This window comes from Hippopotamus amphibius, chromosome 12 (assembly GCF_030028045.1).
Source record: "Hippopotamus amphibius kiboko isolate mHipAmp2 chromosome 12, mHipAmp2.hap2, whole genome shotgun sequence".
In the NCBI taxonomy this organism is placed as follows: Eukaryota; Metazoa; Chordata; class Mammalia; order Artiodactyla; family Hippopotamidae; genus Hippopotamus; species Hippopotamus amphibius.
The window spans coordinates 55,529,263-55,551,370 of record NC_080197.1 but is presented as its reverse complement, the minus strand read 5'-3'; the positions used below and the strand labels follow the sequence as shown (position 1 = coordinate 55,551,370).

General features: G+C 36.4%; 1 protein-coding gene across 3 annotated transcripts in view; it reads right to left on the bottom strand.

The window, feature by feature from the left end:
• ERGIC2 (ERGIC and golgi 2) overlaps positions 1 to 15,319 on the bottom strand; it is a 35,247-nt gene extending 19,928 nt beyond the window's left edge. For 2 of the 3 annotated variants that reach the window (XR_009048401.1, XM_057702015.1), the window contains exons 1-6: positions 15,222 to 15,319; positions 8,227 to 8,291; positions 6,577 to 6,719; positions 5,053 to 5,161; positions 3,107 to 3,153; positions 2,252 to 2,322 (exon numbers count right to left, since the gene is read on the bottom strand). Coding sequence is in view for 2 of the 3 variants with exons in the window: in XM_057702015.1 (XP_057557998.1) it covers positions 2,252 to 2,322; positions 3,107 to 3,153; positions 5,053 to 5,161; positions 6,577 to 6,682 (333 nt within the window). In the remaining variant the exon portion in view is untranslated. The remainder of the gene's footprint in view (positions 1 to 2,251; positions 2,323 to 3,106; positions 3,154 to 5,052; positions 5,162 to 6,576; positions 6,720 to 8,226; positions 8,292 to 15,221) is intronic. The other variant, XM_057702014.1, reaches the window with a different exon arrangement.
• Between the last annotated feature and the right edge of the window lie 6,789 nt (positions 15,320 to 22,108).

The following is a 22,108-nucleotide window of genomic DNA, read 5'->3' as shown; positions in this document are numbered from 1 at the left end:
GAATTTGTAAGGTTCCTAACCTCATTAAAAATTCCTGTGATACTGGGACTTCCCTGGCAGTGCAGTGGTTAAGAATCCACCTGCCAAGGCAGAGGACATGGGTTTGAGCCCTGGTCTGGGAAGATCCCATGTGCCTCGGAGCAACTAAGCCCTTGTGCCACAACTACCGAAGCCCACATGCCTAGAGCCCATGCTCCGCAACAACAGAAGTCACTGAAATGAGAAGTCCACGCACAGCAATGAAGAGTAGCCCTCGCTTGCTGCAATTAGAGAAAGCTCACGTGCAGCAAGACAGCCAAATAAATAAATAAAATTAAAAATTAAAAAATAAATACTTAAGGACTTCCTAGGTGGCACAGTGGTAAAGAATCCACCTCCCAATGCAGGGGACACGGGTTCCAGCCCTGCCCTGGGAAGATTCCACATGCCACGGAGCAACTAAGCCCGTGAGCCACAACTATTGAGCCTGTGCTCTAGAGCCTGTGAGCCACAACTACTGAGCCCATGTGCCACAACTACTGAAGCCCATGTGCCTAGGGCCCGTGCTCCACAACAAGAGAAGCCACTGCAATGGGGAGCCTGTGCACCACAATGAAGAGTAGCCCCCGCTCGCAGCAACTAGAGAAAGCCCGTGTGCAGCAACGAAGACCCAATGCAGCCAACAAATTAATTAAATTAATTAATTAATTTTTAAAAATACTTAAAAAAATTACTGTGATATCCATTTTCTGAGTGGGAACACAGGAGTTAGGAAGTAGAGAGGTTCAGAGTGGCAATAACAAAAGTTACTTTTGCTTCAGAAAATTTTATCAGAAAAGTGTGTATCAGGGCTTCCTAGGTGGTGCAGTGGTTAAGAATCCGCCTGCCAATGCAGGGGACATGGGTTCGAGCCCTGCTCTAGGAAGATCCCACATGCCGTGGAGCAACTAAGCCTGTGTGCCACAACTACTGAGCCTGTGCTTTAGAGCTCATGAGCCACAAATATTGAGCCCATGTGCTGCAACTACTGAAGCCCACATGCCTAGAACTCGTACTCTGCAACAAGAGAAGCCACGGCAGTGAGGAGCCTGCGCACTGCAACAAAGAGTAGTCCCCGCTCGCCGCAACTAGAGAAAGCCCTTGTGCAGCAATGAAGACCCAACACAGCCAATAAATAAATAAATAAATACATAAATTTTTTAAAAAAGAAGAAATCTCTAAAAAAAGAAAGTGTGTATCAAAAGGCATATTTTGTTGATGTAAACTAAAAATAATTTGGTAATCAAAACTGACCTAAGAGCTTTTTCTCTTCTACATATTCAATTCCTTCTAATCCTCCTCCATCACCTTTAGACTTCATTTTGCAATTTTGTTTAAAGACGATTCATAACTGTCAAAGGTAAACAAAACAACTCAAGAAAGCATGGGTAAACATAAGTACCACTATTCCAACAGAGCAGTCAGCAAGGCAAAATACCTGGGAGTCCCACGCTTTGTTCTCTAAAGATTCTTTAGGGCTAGTTCTGATCATGACCTGTTACACCTGCCCCTGTAACTCGATACCTGTCCCTGTAATGTGATGGTATTTTCTGACAAATTAATTTTATCACACACAACTTGTGCTATGAAAACAATAAGAGAAATGTCAGTATTTCACTAGGTCTGGGAAATGGAGGTGTAAAGGAGAAAGAAAGAAGTAAATGCATACGAAATTTCTCCTCTTAGATACTGCTTCTTTCTTGATTACAGCAGAAATATAGCTCAAACATTTTTAAGAACTTAAATTTGGTAAAAGAAGAATACAAATAGGACACAGAATTTCCAAATCATTAGAAGAAAATTTCATTAATATATCAACTGTATAAAAGAGAAAAGGAAACTGTTAGGAAGCATTAACAAAAAATATAAAATAAGTATAAGATTATAGAGGCTTATCCAGAATGCTAACAATGGTTATTTCAAAGCTTTGTTACTAGATATAACTTTTTTCTTCCCCCTAAATATTTACAAAGAAAATGGATTACTTTTGTTTTTTTGTTTTGTTTTGTTTTTGTTTTATTTTTTTATTTAAGTATAGCTAATTTACAACGTTGTATACTACTTTTGAATTAAGAAAATATATTTTTAAAAAAACTAGCTCAGACAAAATTAAAAGCAAATATCAAAACTGTCTTCATAAAAAACAACAACAACAACAAAAATGTCTTCAAGGGAACAAACAATTCCTCAAAGTTTTAATTACTATTTAAAAGAACATGTGAATCAAACTTACTGGTTCATAAACTAGACCATCTGCAGATGCAACCATTGTTTCTGCTAAATCCAATACATCTGCTCCAACATCTGCATAAAAAAAATTAGAGGTTTTATATTCTATGCTCAGAGCCAAACTATATCCACTAACCATTAACATAAGGAAAAATAAATGGAAAAGGAAAAGAGATTCAAGGCTGTTCTTAGATGAAATCTTTCAGAAATCAATTTCCTTAACTGGATAAAACGATTTCACACTTTAAAAAATGTTGTCTGAACCACTGAATTCTCGGTCTCTACTATTCAAGCAGTAATTTAAGATACAATTTAAGATGAAAAAGCATCCTCATTTTTGAGAATACTGATTCAAACATTATCTATCTAGCATATTTTCTTTCCACTTCTACCAGTATAATTAAGTGAAGCCAGCGAAAGAAACAGACAAGGGTAACATCACCATTAACTTAAAAGATGTGGATCTGTATTCTAAAACGCAAAAGTAAAAGCAAAGGGTAGTAAATTAAAACACTGAAACACGATATGTTTGTGGAATGTGTATGTAAAACCTGGTACTGCAAACAAGAAAGGAATAAAGGATATACCTAAACTAGAACTTTGATTTATAAAAATTTCCTCCAATTTTCTTTCATTTTAATTATACTAATATGAAAGTTAAATTTCTTTATGGAGAAGAAATTTAAAGAATACAAGCTGGGGAGAAAAACAATTTGCATTCTTAAATAACACTACAATAGTATTTTAAGATATCATAAAGGAAAAATAAAGTTAAAACAACCAGTGGATTTTACTTTTTACTAGCAATTGTTTAAACCATAATCTATATATGCAATCATCAAGTTAAACATGTACTTACATTGACACTTCATGGCAACAGTAATATCTATATTGATTCTCAGTTTGCTAAAAGACAAAAAGGAAACATTAGAATCTACCAACTGATCAACAAAACATGAGCAATATAAATGAAATGGTCTATGAAAAACCTGGACTTCATACAGAATGAAATACGCCAATTAGAATTTGGATAGCGTTTCATATGGCCAAAATAAAGGCACTTTAAAAGTAAAAATTCTATTTTGTGATTATTCCAGAAGCCTTTCTGATTTGACAAGTTTTTAACACAGTATCCTTTAATTTAATGGCAATTCTACAATTGATAAGTCCAAGCAACTCAGAAAAAAGTATTAGCCTCTGTTTACATAAAGCTTATATAGACTATGCCATTAAAAGAATCTAAAACTTTCAAAATCAAAAGTTAGGAACTGAAAGTCTTTCTCCCCTTATTTATCAAATAAATACCATGCATCAGGCATTGTGCCTGATGTCCTACAAATACTATCATCTTTCTTCTTTATCATGGGCCTATAAAGTAGACAGCTTCAGTTCTACAGATAAGCCAACAGTGTTTACAGCAGTATAAATAAATGCCTGGTTTAAGACCACATAACCATTGAAGTGGCATATTGGAAACCACGTCTGTGTGACTCAAGATAAATGTACCCAAATTACCAGAAAAAAAAAAAAAAACTTGATTCTTAAAGTTTTGCATGGCCTTTTTAAAAGTCTCAACCAATGCCCTATTTTCAAATGATTAGTTCAAATCAAATTAATTTTCAAATATTAGAATTAGTGCCATGAATAACAGAATAAGTATAATCAATATCAGTCCTGTCCTGTGCCTCCTATGAAAACTCTTTTTTACTCTAATAATTTTCATCTGGTTTCAGTAAGGAGTACAGATTTCTAGAACTTCACAGAGTCTTAAAATTGTCTAGAGTTCAAATTGTGCTCCAAATAACTCTGGGGCTTAGGCTCACAAGATTTTATAGGAACTAGAGGATGAGGCCAAGTAAACAGGCTTCTGGGCATCCCCACTACTCTTATATGGTGAACTATATGACTCATTTAGAAAGAATAAAAAGTACTTCATTGGTGCTAAAAAAAATAAATAAGAAAAACAATTAATTCCTTAAAAACTAATGGCATTAAGAATAACACTGAGATTATAGATCAAGAAACTGATCCCCAAAAGAAGTCAGTTGTATGACTTGTCCATGGTTACACAGCAACTATTACAAATGCTGACTGAATTCTCAATGACCTGAAGAGGAAAGTACTGTGATATTATCCCCATTTACAGAAAAGGAAACTGAAGCACATGCAGATACAGATTTAGTAAGCTCCCTAAAGTCACACATCTGGTAAATGGCAGAGCTGGGATTGAAACTGAGAAGTAAATGTTTCTTGCTATCAAGCGCAGTCTGAGTATTATTAAACTGTTATCACCAATCAATTAAAAAATCCAAATAATACAAATAAATTCAAAATAAAGTAAACTTCATCTCCTAATTAAGGTACTAATACTTTCAAAGGTTTAAAAGTGATGTTTACTTTAAAATATAGTTTATACACAATTTACAACAAGCAAGCTATAAGCATAAACAATGTAACCTCAGATAATTTATTTTCCAGCTCACACAGATCAGCAAGATATTTCAAAATCTAAAGAGTAAACAGCTTCAAAACATCAAACAATTTCCATCATTTCAACATCTAAGGAAAAACATTATTTTCTCCTAACCTTTTTAAACAAATGCATATTCAATCAGAGAACCTCTCTTTTTAGAGTTTAACCAGTATTCAAACAACTCTAAAATGTTTTACCTAATGCATACGAGTAATGAGAATTTTTCAGGACTATTTCTTCAGAATTAAAATAAACTAAGTATAAAAGGTCAGAGTTTTTTTTTAAATATACTATCTTCATAACAATTTAAAGGTATTTCAAAAAAAAATTACCTAGAAAAATCCTTGTCTACTTCATATTCATACTTCATCCATGTATCTTGATATACTGAAAATTCCATTATAGTTAATAAAGCCATAGTGGTAAATGCTATTAGAGAAACTGAGAAACAAACAAAAAAGAAAGAATTAAAACAATTTTTAAAAGATAAACAGCAGAAAACTATTTTAAGTGAGATTAAATTAGCAAAGAATACCCTGATATGATTGCCATGTGAATGAAAACTATAAAAGGTTTTTCTTAAAATATTCGTTATAAATTTGCTTCTAAAACAGATCAAAAATGAAGATTTAGTGAACACAAACATAAGCACAAATATTTGCATTATTGAGAAAGCATTTTATTTCTTCAATATTAAGGACATTTCTCACTAAACAGATTTGTCAAAATGCTAAAGACAATACTTTTACCTTGTTACATATAGCAGTGTCACAGATAAGATAAATGATGAAAGTAAACATGTTTTGCAACACAAATTTGAAAGTAGTCCCCTCATAATTAAAAATGTATCCACACCTGTAGTCCAATTAAACAAAACAAAAAGAACAACTAGCCTAATTTCTTAGATCCTAAGAAGCCACAACAATCTGTGTCAGAAACTCAAATAACATACCCAAATCTCTAATAAAACTTTATCTACTTTGAAATCTCCTAAGTTTTTCATTTCATTTACAAAAGTAAAAGATCTAACAAAAAGAAAATGAACTATGACATATACTATGACAAAATACACTTAAAATGGATTGTGTAACAAGAACTTATACTATTTTCATTAACAAAAGTTATTCACAAGAGATTAGAAATAGGAAGCAATTTATTACACATTTTACCAAATGAAATGTGAATCTTATGGGAAATATATTGATACTTCTATCGGTACCAGGCACTGCTCTGAGCATTTTATAAATATTAACTTATTTAACTGCTACTGAAACTCTACTGGGTAAATACTGATAGCATCTCCATTTCATGGAAGAAGAAACTAAAGCATAGACAGATTGAGTAACTTCCTTAAGATCAGGTAGTTAGGAAGAGGCAGGGGTGGAATTTAAATCCAAACGGTCTGATTCCAAAGTCTGAGCTCTTAACTATTACCCTATGCTGCCTCTCTTCGGTAATGTGAAATTTAAGAATTTTTATTATAATGTTTAAATTGACTTATTCTTAACCAAAACAGACTGATGCAGTTTCAACATTATTAAATAACTTCAATTCTATTTACATACAATAATCTTGTTAATATAGTATACATAAGCACCAAAGCAGTAAAATTAATGTGTTCAGTATTGTTTTAATAAACACTGCTAAATGCATAGACTGCACTGGGTTGGATGCCAAAGAGAATATATATAAGAATAAAATTATGGCAAATAGTGTGACATGAGGACAGACCAGCTATAAAATTACTGTACAGTTCTTAATGAGTTCCTCCTCATGGCTACATTTCTGTATGTTCTTCTGATTGATAACTCAGAAGCTGCACTTACTAAAGGAGTTTTAATTGAACTGACACTCACCTGTACCCCCACTGGCTGAAGTTTCTACATAGCTGTCAGGAACCTTTGGAAAGGCATCTAACTCTTTCACCAAACTTAAGGTTTTCTTCCGATTCAGTCGCCTCATCTTCAGAAAAACCTTCTTCTTCTTTCATACAGTCATGCTAAGGAATAAAAAATGAATAAATGAATCCTCCAAAAAGATTAAAAGGTTTCTTTTATTTTTAGATAACTGACAAATGTCCTTGGAACAACCTAACATTCTCACTCCTCCTTGAGGGGGAAAAAAAAGGCTTAATACTTATCCATACCTCTCATTTCTCCACTCCTACCGTGAGAAAAAAAAAAAAAGTACTAATGAAAAGCAATTTACACACACAAGCACATTAAATAGCCAAAAAAGTGGAAAGCATTTTTAATACCTAAATATACAAATTAAAATAAGAAATAGTGGTTCTCCTATGAAACTAACGACGTGAAAATAATACTTTCCCATTAATGGATGGCAATGAAGTAAAATAGACATGTTCACACATTGCTAACAAGAATACAAACAGTCACCACTCCTCTTTGATTAAGTAAATTCCTTTTTTAGGAATGTATCCTAAGGAAATATCTGTGTTGTGCACAAAAATTTGATTATTAGGATATTTCTTGATTATTTTTAAATATTGAAGACAGAAACAAACTCCTCATATCCAATACACAAATTACAGTGAATTAAAAGTTCCAAATCTATGAAAATACTGAAAATCTTATAAAAGAAAACATTTAATGATGTAAGAAAACACACTAAGCAAAGACCAGAAGGCCATATTCCAGCTTTATGGGAGACAGAGAAAAAGATATATGGAAAACAAACTGAAACCCTATATATAAATGTTTTAAGTAGATCATGGAAGGATTTTTATATTTATATTCTTTACAAAATTTTGGACTTTTAAAATTATCTGTTTTTTTTATAATAAAAATATTATTTAAAAACTGACTTCTTGCTATTCTCTTTTGATTGATATGCCAGCTACATTTAAAATATGCTAGCCATAAAAATAACTGAAATCTCAAATATTTATAAAACTTTATATGACTGATTTATATAAATAATATTACAGGTGACACTACAAGCATTACCAGAAATCAAAGTTGTATTGATAAAAACAACACTTAACAGAATAAGTCAAACTGTTGCAAAACTCAGTAAAAGCAAAAGAATGTCTCTAGAAAAAAGCAGAAAGACTTGTCTGAAACCTAAGTAAGATTAACATAGAAAGAACAGACCATAGAAAAAGCATTCACGGAGAAAAAGAAGACTCAGAGAAGTAAAAACTGGCAGTAATCCTGAACACTGTTCAAAAGAGAGCAGGCCCTAGCATGAAGAAGCCACTGCTCTAAAGTGAAGCTAAAGGCATGAAAGGGTTGATTTCATTGCCATTATAAACATCCAACTAACTCCCCTTGCTGAGTCCATGCTCAAAAGTGGCCTTCAGATTATAATTCGCTTTTCCTAAGGAAAAAAAAGAACATGTAGACAAAAGAGATGACAGTATTTGATCCCCATGACAGTTATAAAACTGCTCGTCCCATTTGTAAACTAAGCTTCTGAGTGTTTATTAAGTATAAGCCATGCTCCTCAAGTTTGTTCAACTCAGTAATCAAATTTATTTTCTGTACCTGCTTAGCGGTAACAGCATCAAGACTGATCCTTCTTCCATCTTTCAATCTCTACTCATTCTTTCCTACAGGAGTTAAATAATAAATATGTTCAAGCCACTTACCTTTAAAACAAAACTCTCCACTTAAGCACAAGTCCAACTCCAACTACCGTACAGATCTCTGGCTGCATCCCCACAGCCAGACTTAAAGGAATGAGCTGTCCCTGTTCATATACTGAGACTACTTCCTCACCTCTCAACTAAATTGCTCTCAGCAAGGTCATTAACAACCTCCTTAGTACCAAATCCAATGGACACTTTTTAGGGCTTATTCAATTTTGCTTCCGAGAAAATGTATTTTCTCACTTGTTCATCACTTCTTTTTGTTCTTGAAACAGTCTCTTACCTTGGCTTAGGAAGATAAAGTAATACTATACTCCTGATTTTCGTGTTACCCCTAAGAACTTCTTTGGCTTATTTTGCAGATTCTTCCTCTCAGATTTTGCACTAGGCCCTCCTTCCCATCACACTTTCCCCAAGTGATCTCCCATCCCTTCCATTTCCATCTACATGTTGATTCCTCTCAAATCTTTATTCCCAGTCCCAATCTTTCTGCAGGTATGTATATCTTTTTGCCTTCTATTACACTTTCATTGGGGCATTCCAAAGACAATTCAGACTAAACAAGTCTAAAAATAAATACTTCACGCTACCAAACCTGTTTCTCCTCCTGTGTCCCTGTATTAGTTAACGACGACACATGCACCCAAATGCACAAGCCAGAAACATGGGCTGCATCCTTAAATCTTCCTAAATTTCTCTCAAATCTGTCATTTCTTTTACAGGCCCATTAAAAAGTTCCTTATTAGGACCCTAGTCTCAGCTGCCACAATCTATCTCTGCATTGCTTCAAACAATCTTCAATCTTTCAATTCACTCTCCATACCACAATCAATATTTTTAATACATAAAACTGATCAAGTAAATTTTATTTTAAAATATTTTTATAGGTTCCCATTACATTTAAAGAGTTTGGACTCTATCCTAACATGGTTCACAAAGCACTCAAAACACAGGCTCTGCTTACCTCTCTTCAAAACCCAACCCCTCAAAGTCTTAGTTCCAACCATACTAAATCACTTTCTATTCCTTAAGCATGCTATTCTCTATACTAGAAAATCCTCCTCCACCTCTACTTCTGGCTCATTCCTATTTACTCTTCAAGTCTCAGTCTAAGTATCTCTCTCAAGGGGAAAAAAAACCTTCTATGACCTCAAACTTATGAGTTATAGCACAGGCTCCTAGAACACTGTGTCTTTATCACACTATTTCTACTTGCTTGTTTAATTTTGTTTTCCCCATTGTAATTTTAGGGCAGGAACCATGTCTAACTTAATTTTTGTATCTCCAATGCACAGCTGGTTACTTGATAAATACTTATGGAAGGAAGGAAAGAAGGAAGGTGGGAAATTTCCCCAGAAACACTCATGGTAACACAGCTATCCAATCAAAACAGTCATACTTAGATAAGTAAATATGTAAAAATTTAAGATCTACAAGAAGAATTTTTCTGTTTTGTTCACTACAGTACATCCCTAGCACCTAGAACAGGGGTTGGCACATAATAGGTATAGCATTGTTGAGCAAATGAATACAACTGTGAATTTTACTTTCTAAACTTTCTATATTGTAATAAGCTCTATAAATGCTTTGTTGCAAATTATATGTAAGTATAAAGATATGGCAAGCAGCTAGTTAGTTTTACCAACCCTCTAACAATTCATACACCCTATCCAGCACTCCTCCCTTAATCATCTAACTAGTGTACTCTGGCTATCTCCCAGCCTCTGGCTTCTCCCATTCCTAGTTTCCATGAGTCCAAGGGCCGACCCCGAGGGCATGCAGAGGGCACTCTCATTGCCTCTCCCCCACCCCAGCACAGAAGGCAGATGACAGCTGGCCATGTCCTTGGTGAACTGACAGGGGTCTCACCTTCAGCTAAGACGGCTCTATTCTACAGTGGAGCACCTTGTCACTCTTCTGTTGCTCTGGCCCCATTCCTGTTAGCTCAGCACTAACCTACAACCAAGAAATTCACTCCACCTGGAATACTTGCCAATCTACTCTATAGAGCCACTGTTCTGATATGAACAAGTCATCCAATAACTTCCAGGTTTTCTAAAAGGAATCCTTCTACCTGCTCTTTGTGAAACCTAACATCCTCCTGGTGATAATTCTCTTTGAATACTACTTCATTTCTGAGACTCACAGGTAAAGAAGTAGCATATTTTAACATGATTTCTCAACCATCTCTTCCCTTTTAAAGTCTATCTTCTAATAATAATAAGAAATACTCATACTACATAGAACTATAGATAACTTTCATATTATGTGCTAGGTATTATTTGAAGCACTTTATATATTAAACTCATTTAATCCCCTAAGCAACTCTACAAATAAATACTATTTTTATTCTCACCTATAGATAAGGAAACTGAGGCACAGAAGAGTCATGTATTTTCTAGGGCCACACAGCAGGTGGTGGAAACTGGATTCAATGCCAAGCAGCTTGTCTCCAGAGTCCATGCTCCAATCCACAGTGTACACTGACTCCCTTCAGCACCTGATTCATCTTCCATTAACATCTGGATACACTCAGAATTTCCTTAATGACTTCAGCACCTGGATCATTCACTATACTTATCTTCCCCATTCCATCACCATCCTATGACACTCATTCTCGGCCACTCATTCACAATGATAACTCTTTTACCATGTTAAGCATAACAGATATTCTACAGGGACTTCCATCTTAATTCTATACAAAGCCACACATGAACAAGGCCATGTTTTGACTCCTCTTAACTTTTTTAAACTGTCCCACCTCTAATATCCAAATCACTAATTTCCCTCTCTTAGCAGAAACAATTATCCTTCCAGCTCTTTAATTTCCTCACTAGGGACGAATCTACTCTTCATTTTCCCTGTGTTCTCAAGGCCTTGGATTCCTCCCAGTCATCCAGTTCCACTGCTCCCATTCCCACTCTACTTGCATCTCCCTCCAGCTCAGTCAGCCATTTTCAAAAATGCATTTATTCATAAAGACCCTAGATCAGTGGTTTCCAGAGCCATAGAACTGCCATTCTGTTACAAAAGTTTCTAGTCTGTACCTAAATGAAAAAACAAGGACAATATAGGAATTTTTTTAAGTTAAATTTATTCAATTTAAAAATCTGTATTTTATTCTGAGATTATTTCCTTCCTTTTCTTTAATGTGTCAAATGTCCTTTCTTTTATGAAATGATAAAAGTAGTTAGGTTTTTGTTTGTTTTGTTTTTGGATGTCCTTCTTTAATAAAATTAAAAACTGCAATTCTGTATCAGTCCTTAAGTCCAGCCCCTTTCCCTGATTTTTTTCAATATTTTTTTGTACTGCTTAACACAATTTAGGAGCCATTACACTAGATTCCTTTGCCCACTGGCTGGTGTTGCTCTTCATACGCTGACAATCTCCAGTACCATATCTTTAATTTCTCTCCTGAACTGTTGTGTATACTAAGAAATAAAACAAGCAAACTCAAAGAAGTCATTGATAACAACTGACACTAAGACAATGCTTTGAAAAACTGCTTAAGAAATAAGAAACCACCTTTCATGCTGGAACGCAGCCACATATTATCAACCATAGTCTAACCAACCTTGTACAGCTAGGATTTCGTCATCTGTGTCCACGTGGATATAGGAGGCTATCAGATGCTCTGCCAGAGTTAAAACACAGACTTCATAGCACCTTTATGGTCTGCTCAATTACGCTTACCTACTTCTTCAAACAAAATGGAGACACAATGTATCTTCTGCTATCCACACTTTATGAGCTAACTTTTATTTTTAATATATATTTAACAATATGAGAAATATTTAATTGGTTAATATACTGGCTGTTGTGAGTTGAACTATGTTTCCCAAAAGGATACGTTTAAGTCCTAACCCCTGGTATCTGTGAACAGGTCTTATTTGGAAATATTTGGGTTTTTAAAGATGTAATTAGTTAAGAGATCATATTGCATTAAGGTGGCCCCAAATCCAGTGACTGGCGCCCTTACAACAAGGCCATGTGAGGATACACAGACACACAGGGCAGCATGCCATGTGAAGACAGGCAGAGATTAGATTGATGTATCTACAAGCCAAGGAGCCAAGGATTGCCCAGATGCTAGAGGAGGCAAGGAAGGTTTCTCTCCCAGAGCTGTCAGAGGGAGTATGGCCCTGCTGACACCTTGATTTCGGTCTGGTAGCCTCCAGAACTGTAACAGAACAAATTTCTAATTTTTTAAGCCAGCCAGTTGGTAATTTGTTATGGCAGCCCTATGAAACTAACACAAGCCATTAATAAGAACGAGAAGGAAGACGAACAAATATTATTCAGGCAATCACTGAACTTCAGCAACAAAAAGCAAAACTACAACTTAGCTGCAATTTTAAACTACTTGATTACATTGCGTTAGAATATGATAAACTTTTTATGAAAGTTAACTTAGCTTCACTTTACAAACACTATATATCAAAAAAGTATTCATTCTTTATACTTTAAAACTTTTTACAACAGAGTTAAATGTTACATTTTTAAAATTATTTACACTAACATAATTCAAACAAATCTAATCACCTTCCAAGTGATTAAAAAAAAAGTTTACTTGGAAGCCAAGTAAGATGGTATAAATGTGTGTTTTATGATCAGAAAAATTTGGGGTACTTCTAGGCACTTACCAGCTATGTGAAAAATTCGAAAAGATCCTCAACTTTTCCGAATTCTCTATTATAACTTTATTTTAAAAGGAGGTAGGGAGACAATGGTTACCTCACAGTTTTTAATTAAGATAAAAATGAGTCATTTGCTAAATGTCTGTTTCTAATTCTCAAAAGAAATGCAAAGACTTATAGGATATTTGAGATTTATGTAAAAGTCTTTAGGAAGTGGGAGAGTATCTGAAGTTAGTTGATAATACCATGAATAGACTGAGGATTATATAAATTGATTGAATAAAAGTTAAGAGAAGAGACTGTAGAGTGATGGCAACACAACAATTTGGAAGTACCTAGCAGCAAGATGAAGCAAGGACAAACAATCCTCCTCAAAGAATGGCTTGACTATAGTAATTACTCAATAAAAGCATACAAAATTGAATTAAGGAAGTAAGGAAATATACTGACAACAGAATGCAGGTTCCCAAAAGCAAGGAGAATGAATGGGTTAACAAGGCACCTAGGGCAGTAGAACTGACCTAGACTGCAATAAGACTACATGGAGTAATAGAAAGCAGGAATCTGTACCTTAGTAATTAAGAGAGGATAACAGCTTAAGAAAGCAAGCAATTGGAAGATGGAGTTTAAGGACATATTAACCATATAGACTGAAGAGTTTAATCAATTTTGGAATCAAAGAAATTAAAAAGCATCTTCTTCAGTCTATATTGTGATTAAGTACAAAGACAACACTTCCTGAGTAGGTATAGAAGTTAGGAAACAAAAATTTAAAAATAACAAGAGCTAATATAATGAAAGTTAGCTGTATGTCAGGCATTCTTCTAGGTGCTCTGTATGTTTTAGCTCATTTGATCATCACCACCCATCTTCTGAGTTAGGTATTATTATTATTCCCATTTTGCAGATAAAGAAACTAAGGCACAAAGGGCTTAATTTACTCATTATGACATTAAGAGGCAGAATCAGAATACAGAAAAACTGTTGAATAGGATTTGCAGCAGGCAGAGACGGACTAAAAAGTAACTTCTATTAGAAATAAGTTTCACTATTCCTTCCAATTAAATCACTAACCATTAAAGAAATTTATCATTTTTCTTAATTCTTTTTTGTTGCTGTTGTTCCAAACTAGTACTGATTTTCTGAGACTTTCAAGCTTGATATATTTTTATAATTTGTACTCTCAAAAAATTACAAGTCAGTTGTGACTGAAGTTCATCATCAAAAACAGAGAAATTCCGCCCCACCTTCTCCCGCTCCCACCAAGAAAACCATGAAATTTCTTCTTTTCATAATTGCATCAATTTGGAGACATCAGTAAACAAATTAAGTAAACAAACAGAAGTCCTGAATTCTTCAGTGAACAAGCCTAATTCATTTCTTTATAATGGCTGTATACTAGAGTTGAATGAAATACTTAAGTACAACCGCAAACAAATAAGTCCCGTTTTTAAATGTATCTTTGCTTCTGAAAGCCGGTCTTGCAACATTTTAACAGATATTATGTAACTTCGCGTTGTCTCGAGGGCACTAAATCCTAAATATAAAAGTTACTAGAATATGTTTTCTCAATGGCCTATTAATTCTATATACTACCAATACCCAAGGCTATTCTCTACCACGAGCTGACATGTTATCTAACGAGGGTTTCTTAACTCTCGAGGGTTTCAGAAAAGTAGTGACACTTGAACCTGTCTCACCTATAGCATCTCTCCCTGCCCTGCCCCTTTCTTATTTTCCGAAGCGGCATGCGAACCTCCCGAGGCGAGACCAATATCTCGGCCTTTTTTAGAAAGAGAGCAACCTGCTGCGAAGAATCTGGTATTTGAATGGGGATGAGAGCCAGACACCCGGGAGGATCGGGACACGATCAGGCTAGTCTTCACAACGCGGGACCCTCTTCGCCTGCGGACGGGAGGAGCCACCGGGGCACCGGGCACTGTGAGAAGCAATGGGCCAGGGTCCGCAGCTATGGGGACGCACCTAAACTCCTTCAAGTTGGAAGACAGAGGAGAGACACTCGACCAGGAAAAGGGGAGCTTCCAGGGGCAGCGCTGCCCAGGGTCCTGCCAGTAACGCCCCCAGGGAAGGCAGGTTAGAGCGGCTCCCCGGTCCGGCCCGCTCTCCAGAAGAGAGGAATTAAGACAGGGAGCCAGCCCTATGACGGGCTCTCACCCCTTAAACCACATTCATGCCCTGAACAGCCCTGGAACAAACGAGGAAACAGCATCCGGCAGGGGTTTCAGTATTTTACCTTGTGTTACGGTCCCAGCCGACCGCCATGTTTCACAGAAGCCCGGGTCGCCCGGGCTCCCGTTTACCTGGAAATATCGCGAGAACAAAAGTGGCTACCACCGTTGAAAACGTCAGCAGGGAGACGGTGTAGAGTTCTCGCGATATTCCCTTCGCTGACGAAGTGCTGTGTGAATCAAGAGGCGTGGTCCAAAGTAAAGGGGCGTGGCTAAACAGAACCCAGGTTTCTTACTTATTTCAGTTGTAACCACGTGGCTAGTAAGGAATTTTACCTTCTCCGGGGAGGGGTTTGTTACCTACCAACTGACACTAAGAGATCACAGGACGAATCTCAAATCCTCATATATGTGCTTCGTTATGAATAAGAGACTTGGGCGCCGGAGTTAACATTTGCAACCATATCCGTCCGTATCACTCTTCGAAACTCTGCACCAAATTTTGTGCCTCTTTATTTTCTTCTGTTAAGAACGTTTAAACTTTCCTTTCCAGACAGACACAGGTAACGCTTTTAATTATTTGTTAAGTTTTTCTTGTCTTCCAGATCGTAAGCTCCGTAAGAAAGCGCATCTGTCTTCCTCATTCTTATATCACCAATACCTTCCTATGCAATCAAATATTTGTTGAGAAAGAAAATTAATACTTTATTCACTTTTCCTAACACTTCCTATTATAAGAGGTAACAGAGGGGATTTGGGGGAAAAAAAAGGGCTCAAGAGCAAGCCCATGTGTTACCAGATTTTCCAAACATTGAGATTTTAATTTTATGATTTATTGACCAAAAATTCTAACAGACATAATAATGACTAATTCTTAAAGGGTAAGGTAAGCGCTGGTTTTTTTTTTTCCTCCTGTGAGCAATGTTTTTCTGCTTTACTCTCTTCATCTCATTTAATCTTTACAACTGTGTAGGATAATAACATTATTTACTCATTTAATAGATAGGAAAATTGAGTGAAGTGACAGTTAAGTGATTTACCCACAGTCAGACAGCCAGCAGAGATGGAGAAATCTTGACCACAAGACTAAACTGCCTTTCAAAGAAGTCATCATTTTGTTTAGTAAATTAATATTTATTGAAATATGAAATTTTACTAAATTTAAACTATCCTAGAAAATAAGGGCAGATAGTTTCCACTGATGCAATTTCATTTACAGACTTTTATGTCAGGATTAGTCCAAAAACTTTAAACCAACTCTGGATTGATTTAGTTTCTACCTCCTTCATATATTTAAGAAGAAGCATAGTGTGATGGTTAAGATCATAGACACTATAGCTAGCATTTCCTGGGTTAAAATTCCAGTTCAACCACTTACTACATGTGACCTGGGACACATTATTTCATCTCTTTTTTCCTCTTTTCTTCATCTGTAAAATGGCACAATGTCTCAAAGACTTATAAGGACTAAATGAATTAATATATATCTAAAGTGCTGCTTTATCTTATCCACAAAGGCACCATCAGCCCTTCGTTTTTTGTGGGTCTGATTGTTTGAGCTCTTGTGAGGCTGGAAGCTGGTTGCTGTTCACTTAGTTACACCTGATCCCTGGTCTCCAGAGTAGTCTACTTTCAGGGTAACAACTATCCCTTAAGAGTTGAATGTCCCAATAAAACAAAATTGACTGATTTGATCCTGCTTATTTAAAAAACAGCTTATCATCTTCCAAGCTACTACATGAAGACTAAATTTCCTCCTGAAAATTGAAACATTGCTTAACTTGAAAGAGGTGCGAGTACTTAATCCTATGTTATTGGTGGGGTTATATCTGGAAAAAAATTTGCTTCCAAAAAAAAAGTCCATTGTATTACGTATTACTGAAACCATGGGTAATGATTAGTCAAATCCATTTCACCTTCACTAATCAAGGTCATTTTAAGACTTGCTTGTCCTCCAAGTAGCACATAGGCTAAACGATAAAATGTTTGCCCGAGTTATTTTCAAGAAACTTGGGATCATCTTGTGACTAGTTCAAGCTGAGCTGGTTAAGGCAGGATGGGACCACCAACTCCTTAACTGGGCATGTGGAGTGTCTGCTTAGTGACCTTTTGCAGGTGCAGTGGCCTATAGCTTAGTTACGCCTGCACAGAATGACCATTACCGACCCCCACTTTTCCCATCACCTTTCTCCACCACCCTCACCCGCTCCCCCACTCAGACTACCCTGCTTCTTTATTCCGTAAATACCCAGAGCCCCTTGCCTTCAGGGAGGCAGATTTGAGATGTGTCCTCCAGTCCCCTTGCAGGGCTGCCTGGTGAAAAAACCCTACCTTTGCTGCAAACCTCAGCGTCTCAGCATTTCGGCTTGCTGTGCGTTAAGTAAAACGAACCTGATCTGGTAACATTGCCTGCAGAAGAGAACCAGGAGATAGGTATTAGATTGGGAATTAACAACTAGTGCTAAACAACTGGTATTGTGTACAAATGATCTATTTCTTCTCCACCATATCTAGGAAAGTCAACGGCACACTAACCTCAGATTCAGTCACTAGTCACCAGTCTCAGTGACCCATCAATTTCTTTCATTAAAACTATTCCCAGTTTCATGCTACATACCAGACTGTGTGATTTTTATGTATGTGATAAACTATCATAATTATAAAGGGAAAAATCCCGGGATGATATGACAGGAAAACTTTCACCTGAGCACAGAAGATATTTTTCCATTTTCTGATATGATTACATACCACTGGTGCTGAGCTAAAAAGGTCAAATGATTTCCATCCATATATGAGATATGTCCCCACAGGTGATTTTCATATCATGTAAAAAACACAGAAGCAGCTAAATATATATATGGTCAGAGTTCAGATGCTTCGACTAAAAATCATGAATACATTTGTATACCTTACTATTACTGTTTCACAGGACCTAACCCGACAAATACTCTTATGTATGGGGTTGGCCAAAAAGTTTGTTTGGGTTTTTCCATACCATCTTCTGGAAAAACCCAAATGAACTTTTCGGCCAACACAATATTAAACTTGTTTTTCTAAGTAAAGGATAGTTGAGCCAACAATAGTGAGGCTCCCCCACTCCTCCCTGTCTGGGTCTTAGAAGGAAAGAAGCCTGTCAGACCTTTTCCCCTGCCCTCCACTTTCTCATGGAGCAGGCTGTGAATGAGTAAATATGGTCAGACGCTGATTTTTCCTCTCATGGAGAGTAGTTAGGTTGGGGGCACCTCATTAAAGATCTGAGTTGTTAACGCAGATTGAGGCTGCTGCTGTGCTGTCACATGCGTCTGTGCGGGTGGCTCTCTCTAATACATTGCTCCCCTTTGGCACTCCCATTATAACAGAGATGGGGGTTACTGACCTGAAGTAGGAGAAGCATTACCATCATGTCTATCCTAAGCCAAGTCTACGCTGAAGGAACACACAGGAACCCATTAGCGTCTTCCATTAGAGTCTTCCATTTGGAGGCAAAAGATGGAAAAAAACGAGGCTGGGAAATTAGAAAATAGTTTTTGCATTATACAACCACAGTATCATTTTTTAATTGGCACTATTTCTTTTTTTTTTTTTTTTTTTTTGGTCTGTACACCAAGCAGATAGACTCGATTCACTTAAACTATATGATTTGTCAAGGATGAGTTAAAAAAACTTAATTATTATAAAGCTTAAAAGGTGCTAGCAAAGGCCACAAAGGACAGTGCAGTGCAGCTCCCCCGCACTCTCTCTTGGATCATCCTTTGGGGAATTGCAGCTGTTCTGTCATCAGCACACTCAGGAAGCCCAGTGGAGAGGCCCAAATGGCAAAGCACCTTTGTGCTTAAATGTTCCTGATGAGAAGTCTAAAGCCAGATTCTTGACCCATTTTAGGAGACCTGTTTTTCTCTGGAGTCTTATGTAACTTTCTTGTCCCCAGTGCCTTTACGCTTCACAGTGACATCTGTGATCTGGGTCCATCTTCACTCTCTTGCTGGGCATACAGTGCATCCTTTCCACCTGGCAACACATAAGTTCTAGGAAGTTTTCTTGATGTGTTTCCTTGATTAATTTCTCTCTATTTTCTCCTTCTGAAACTCCTATTATTGTTATGAGATGTCCTGGACTATTAAAAATGATAACTAGAGGAAATGGGAAATGGACTGCAGTGAAAGAATTATAGTTTTTGCATTATACAACCACAGTATCATTTTTTAATTGGCACTATTTCTTTTGCACTTATTCCTAGAAAAGGTGATGAAAGTAAAATGATAGCAATGTATAGTAATTAGGGATGGGAAGAGATTTCTGGTTGCCATGTAAATACTCTTCTCTCCTTCTTTAGTACCAGAATCTTAGACAATAAACTCAAGTGAAGAACTACATTCCCAGGCTTGGCAGGTAGATATGTAAGTAAAAGACATTGAGTAGGGCTTTTATGAAAGACATTTGTCCCCTTTTCTCCATGCCCTCCCTCATTTCCCATCTTCCAATGTGACTGTGATGACCTGAGCCCTCCGGCAATTTTATGACTTGAGGATTGAAGTGATACACTGAGGAGGCTGGAGGAGGAAGACGGGAAAAGCCACATGTCCTCTAACTGTAGAGCTGCCTATCAGCTGCCTGATTTCATTTAGGTAAGAGAATAAAAATCCTAATTCCTTCAAACTACCGTAGTAGTCTTTTTAACTAGCATCTGGCAAGTCATTCCTGGTGGATTCAAGGAAATTTATACTATTTTTAAGCTCTCTGAAAATTGAACCTCCCTTATTACATGTGTCTTATTTTTACCTCTGTCCATTTTATTTTCCTTCTGTTCAAGTGTGTGAATGAAGCAGCCCAATTCCAGTCTCTCCGTGCTCCCAGCCTTATCTCCCCAGTCCAGACTCCACACTTTTGCCTACATTATCTTCTGAAAACACCCATCAGCTATGTGATATAATAATTAAGGTCTGTAATCAGAAAAACCAATGTGTTAATTTTGCTCTGAAACCAGGTGTTTAATGTAAGACATGTCACCCTCCCTAGCTTCAATCTCCTCATTGGTAAAATGGGAAAGAGAATGCCTTTCTGATACAATTGTGCTCAGAATTAAATTCATATATGTAAAGGAGTTGGCACATGGAAAGCTACTAAGATAGCCTAATGGGATTGTCATTCCCCAATTAAATCTTTATAAAAATTATGAAGAGAATTATTGAAGAAAAAAGGGATACATAAAAAAGAACAGAATAATTAGAAAGATATACTATATTCTCGAACAGCAAAACTTAATAAAATCAGTCTTTCCCCAAGTAACACAGGACAGCCTCTGCCTCCCACACTTTCACAGTTTATTGCTGGATTTTGACTATGTTCAAACATGAGAGTTTAATCAGATTTTACCCATCCTGATAAAAGTGCTGTTAAAGATTCTGAAACTATTCCTTAAAAAAAACTTTGTAAGTGTACAATTCAATGATTTTAGTAAATTTGTAGAGTTGTGCAGTCATCACCATAATCCAATTTAGAACATTTCCATCACCCCATTTTATTATTTCTTGCACTTAGAGAACCACTGTTCTGCTTTCCATCTATAAATGTGTCTACATTCCATGTAAGTGGAATGGTAACATGTAGTCTGTTGAGACTGGATTCTTTCACTTAGCATAATGATTTTGAGGTTCATCCATTTTTGTAACAATTTTTTTAACTATTTTCTTTTGTTCAAATATTTTTTAAAGGATCCAAGGTCAGGTTGTGGTGGTGGGGGATCCTCTTTAAAAGCTTTATTTTAGAAAACTGCACAAAATAACTAACATGAATTGAAAGCTTACTAGGTACGCTCCACTTTCTAAAGTGGTTTGAATTTATAAACTTCTTTAACTATAGGATATCTCTATTAATAGGTTTTTTTTTATTACCTCCACTTTATAGATGAGAAAATGGAAGTATAATGAGGCTAACTTGTCCAAAGTCATAACACTAGCTAATGATGAAGACGGGATTTGAACCCAAGAAGTCTGGTTTGAGAACCAACACTTAATCCCTATGCCCAAGAGTTATTAATATTACATTCAAAACATTTTCATGAGAATAACTTTAATGATTAAATGAACTAAATGCAAATATCAGGTAATATCTGGCACCAAGACGATACAAAAATAAATTTTAAACCCTTTTCCCCTGGAAGAGAATGCATGGTAGAAAATGTACCTGCCAGTGTTAAGTAAGCAGAGTTAACAAATAGTGACATCAGGCAATGCAATCTAAGTGACCATTTGTGCTTTCTGGGCAAAGGGAACTGCCGAAAATCCAAGGGTTTAATGCTTCGAATGTGTGTGGAAGTCTAATTACCTGGAGAGAAGAATAGGTTCTATGCTGAGGAGCTACTGTTATTTAAAAGGCCTTCAAGTATGTTTATATTGTGTAGTATTCAATATACACAGAAGTATATGTACGTTATGGAGCAAGATCATACATCTGTGAAACCACCACCCAACTTAACTAGAAAACTATTCATACCACTTGTGTATGGTTCCTCCATCCTATCCCACCCCCCAGCCCCACGGCTCCAAATGGTGGGTTATTCTTTCCCTGGCATTTTTTTCAACCATATATGAAGCCTAAACACTTTACTTTTGCCTGTTTCTGAGCTTCATATGGTAGCTACTCTTCTGAAATTGCCTTTTTAAACTCAGCATTGCTTTTAAGATTCACCTAAAGAGCCTGTGGACGGTCTTGCATATTTTACTGCTATGTGAGTATACTGTATACATTTTGATTATTCATGCCCCTGTAGTGGACATTTGGAATTCCAGCTTTTGCTGATGTTCCCATTTCTGTGAACTTTCCTGTACATGTTCCGTGGTCAGGGTTGCATCCTTTCCTAGGACGCTGTTCTCAAACCTGACTACACATTAGAATCATGTAAAGAGTTAAAAAAAAAAAATTACCCCCCCATCCATGCCCCAGGCGTTTACAT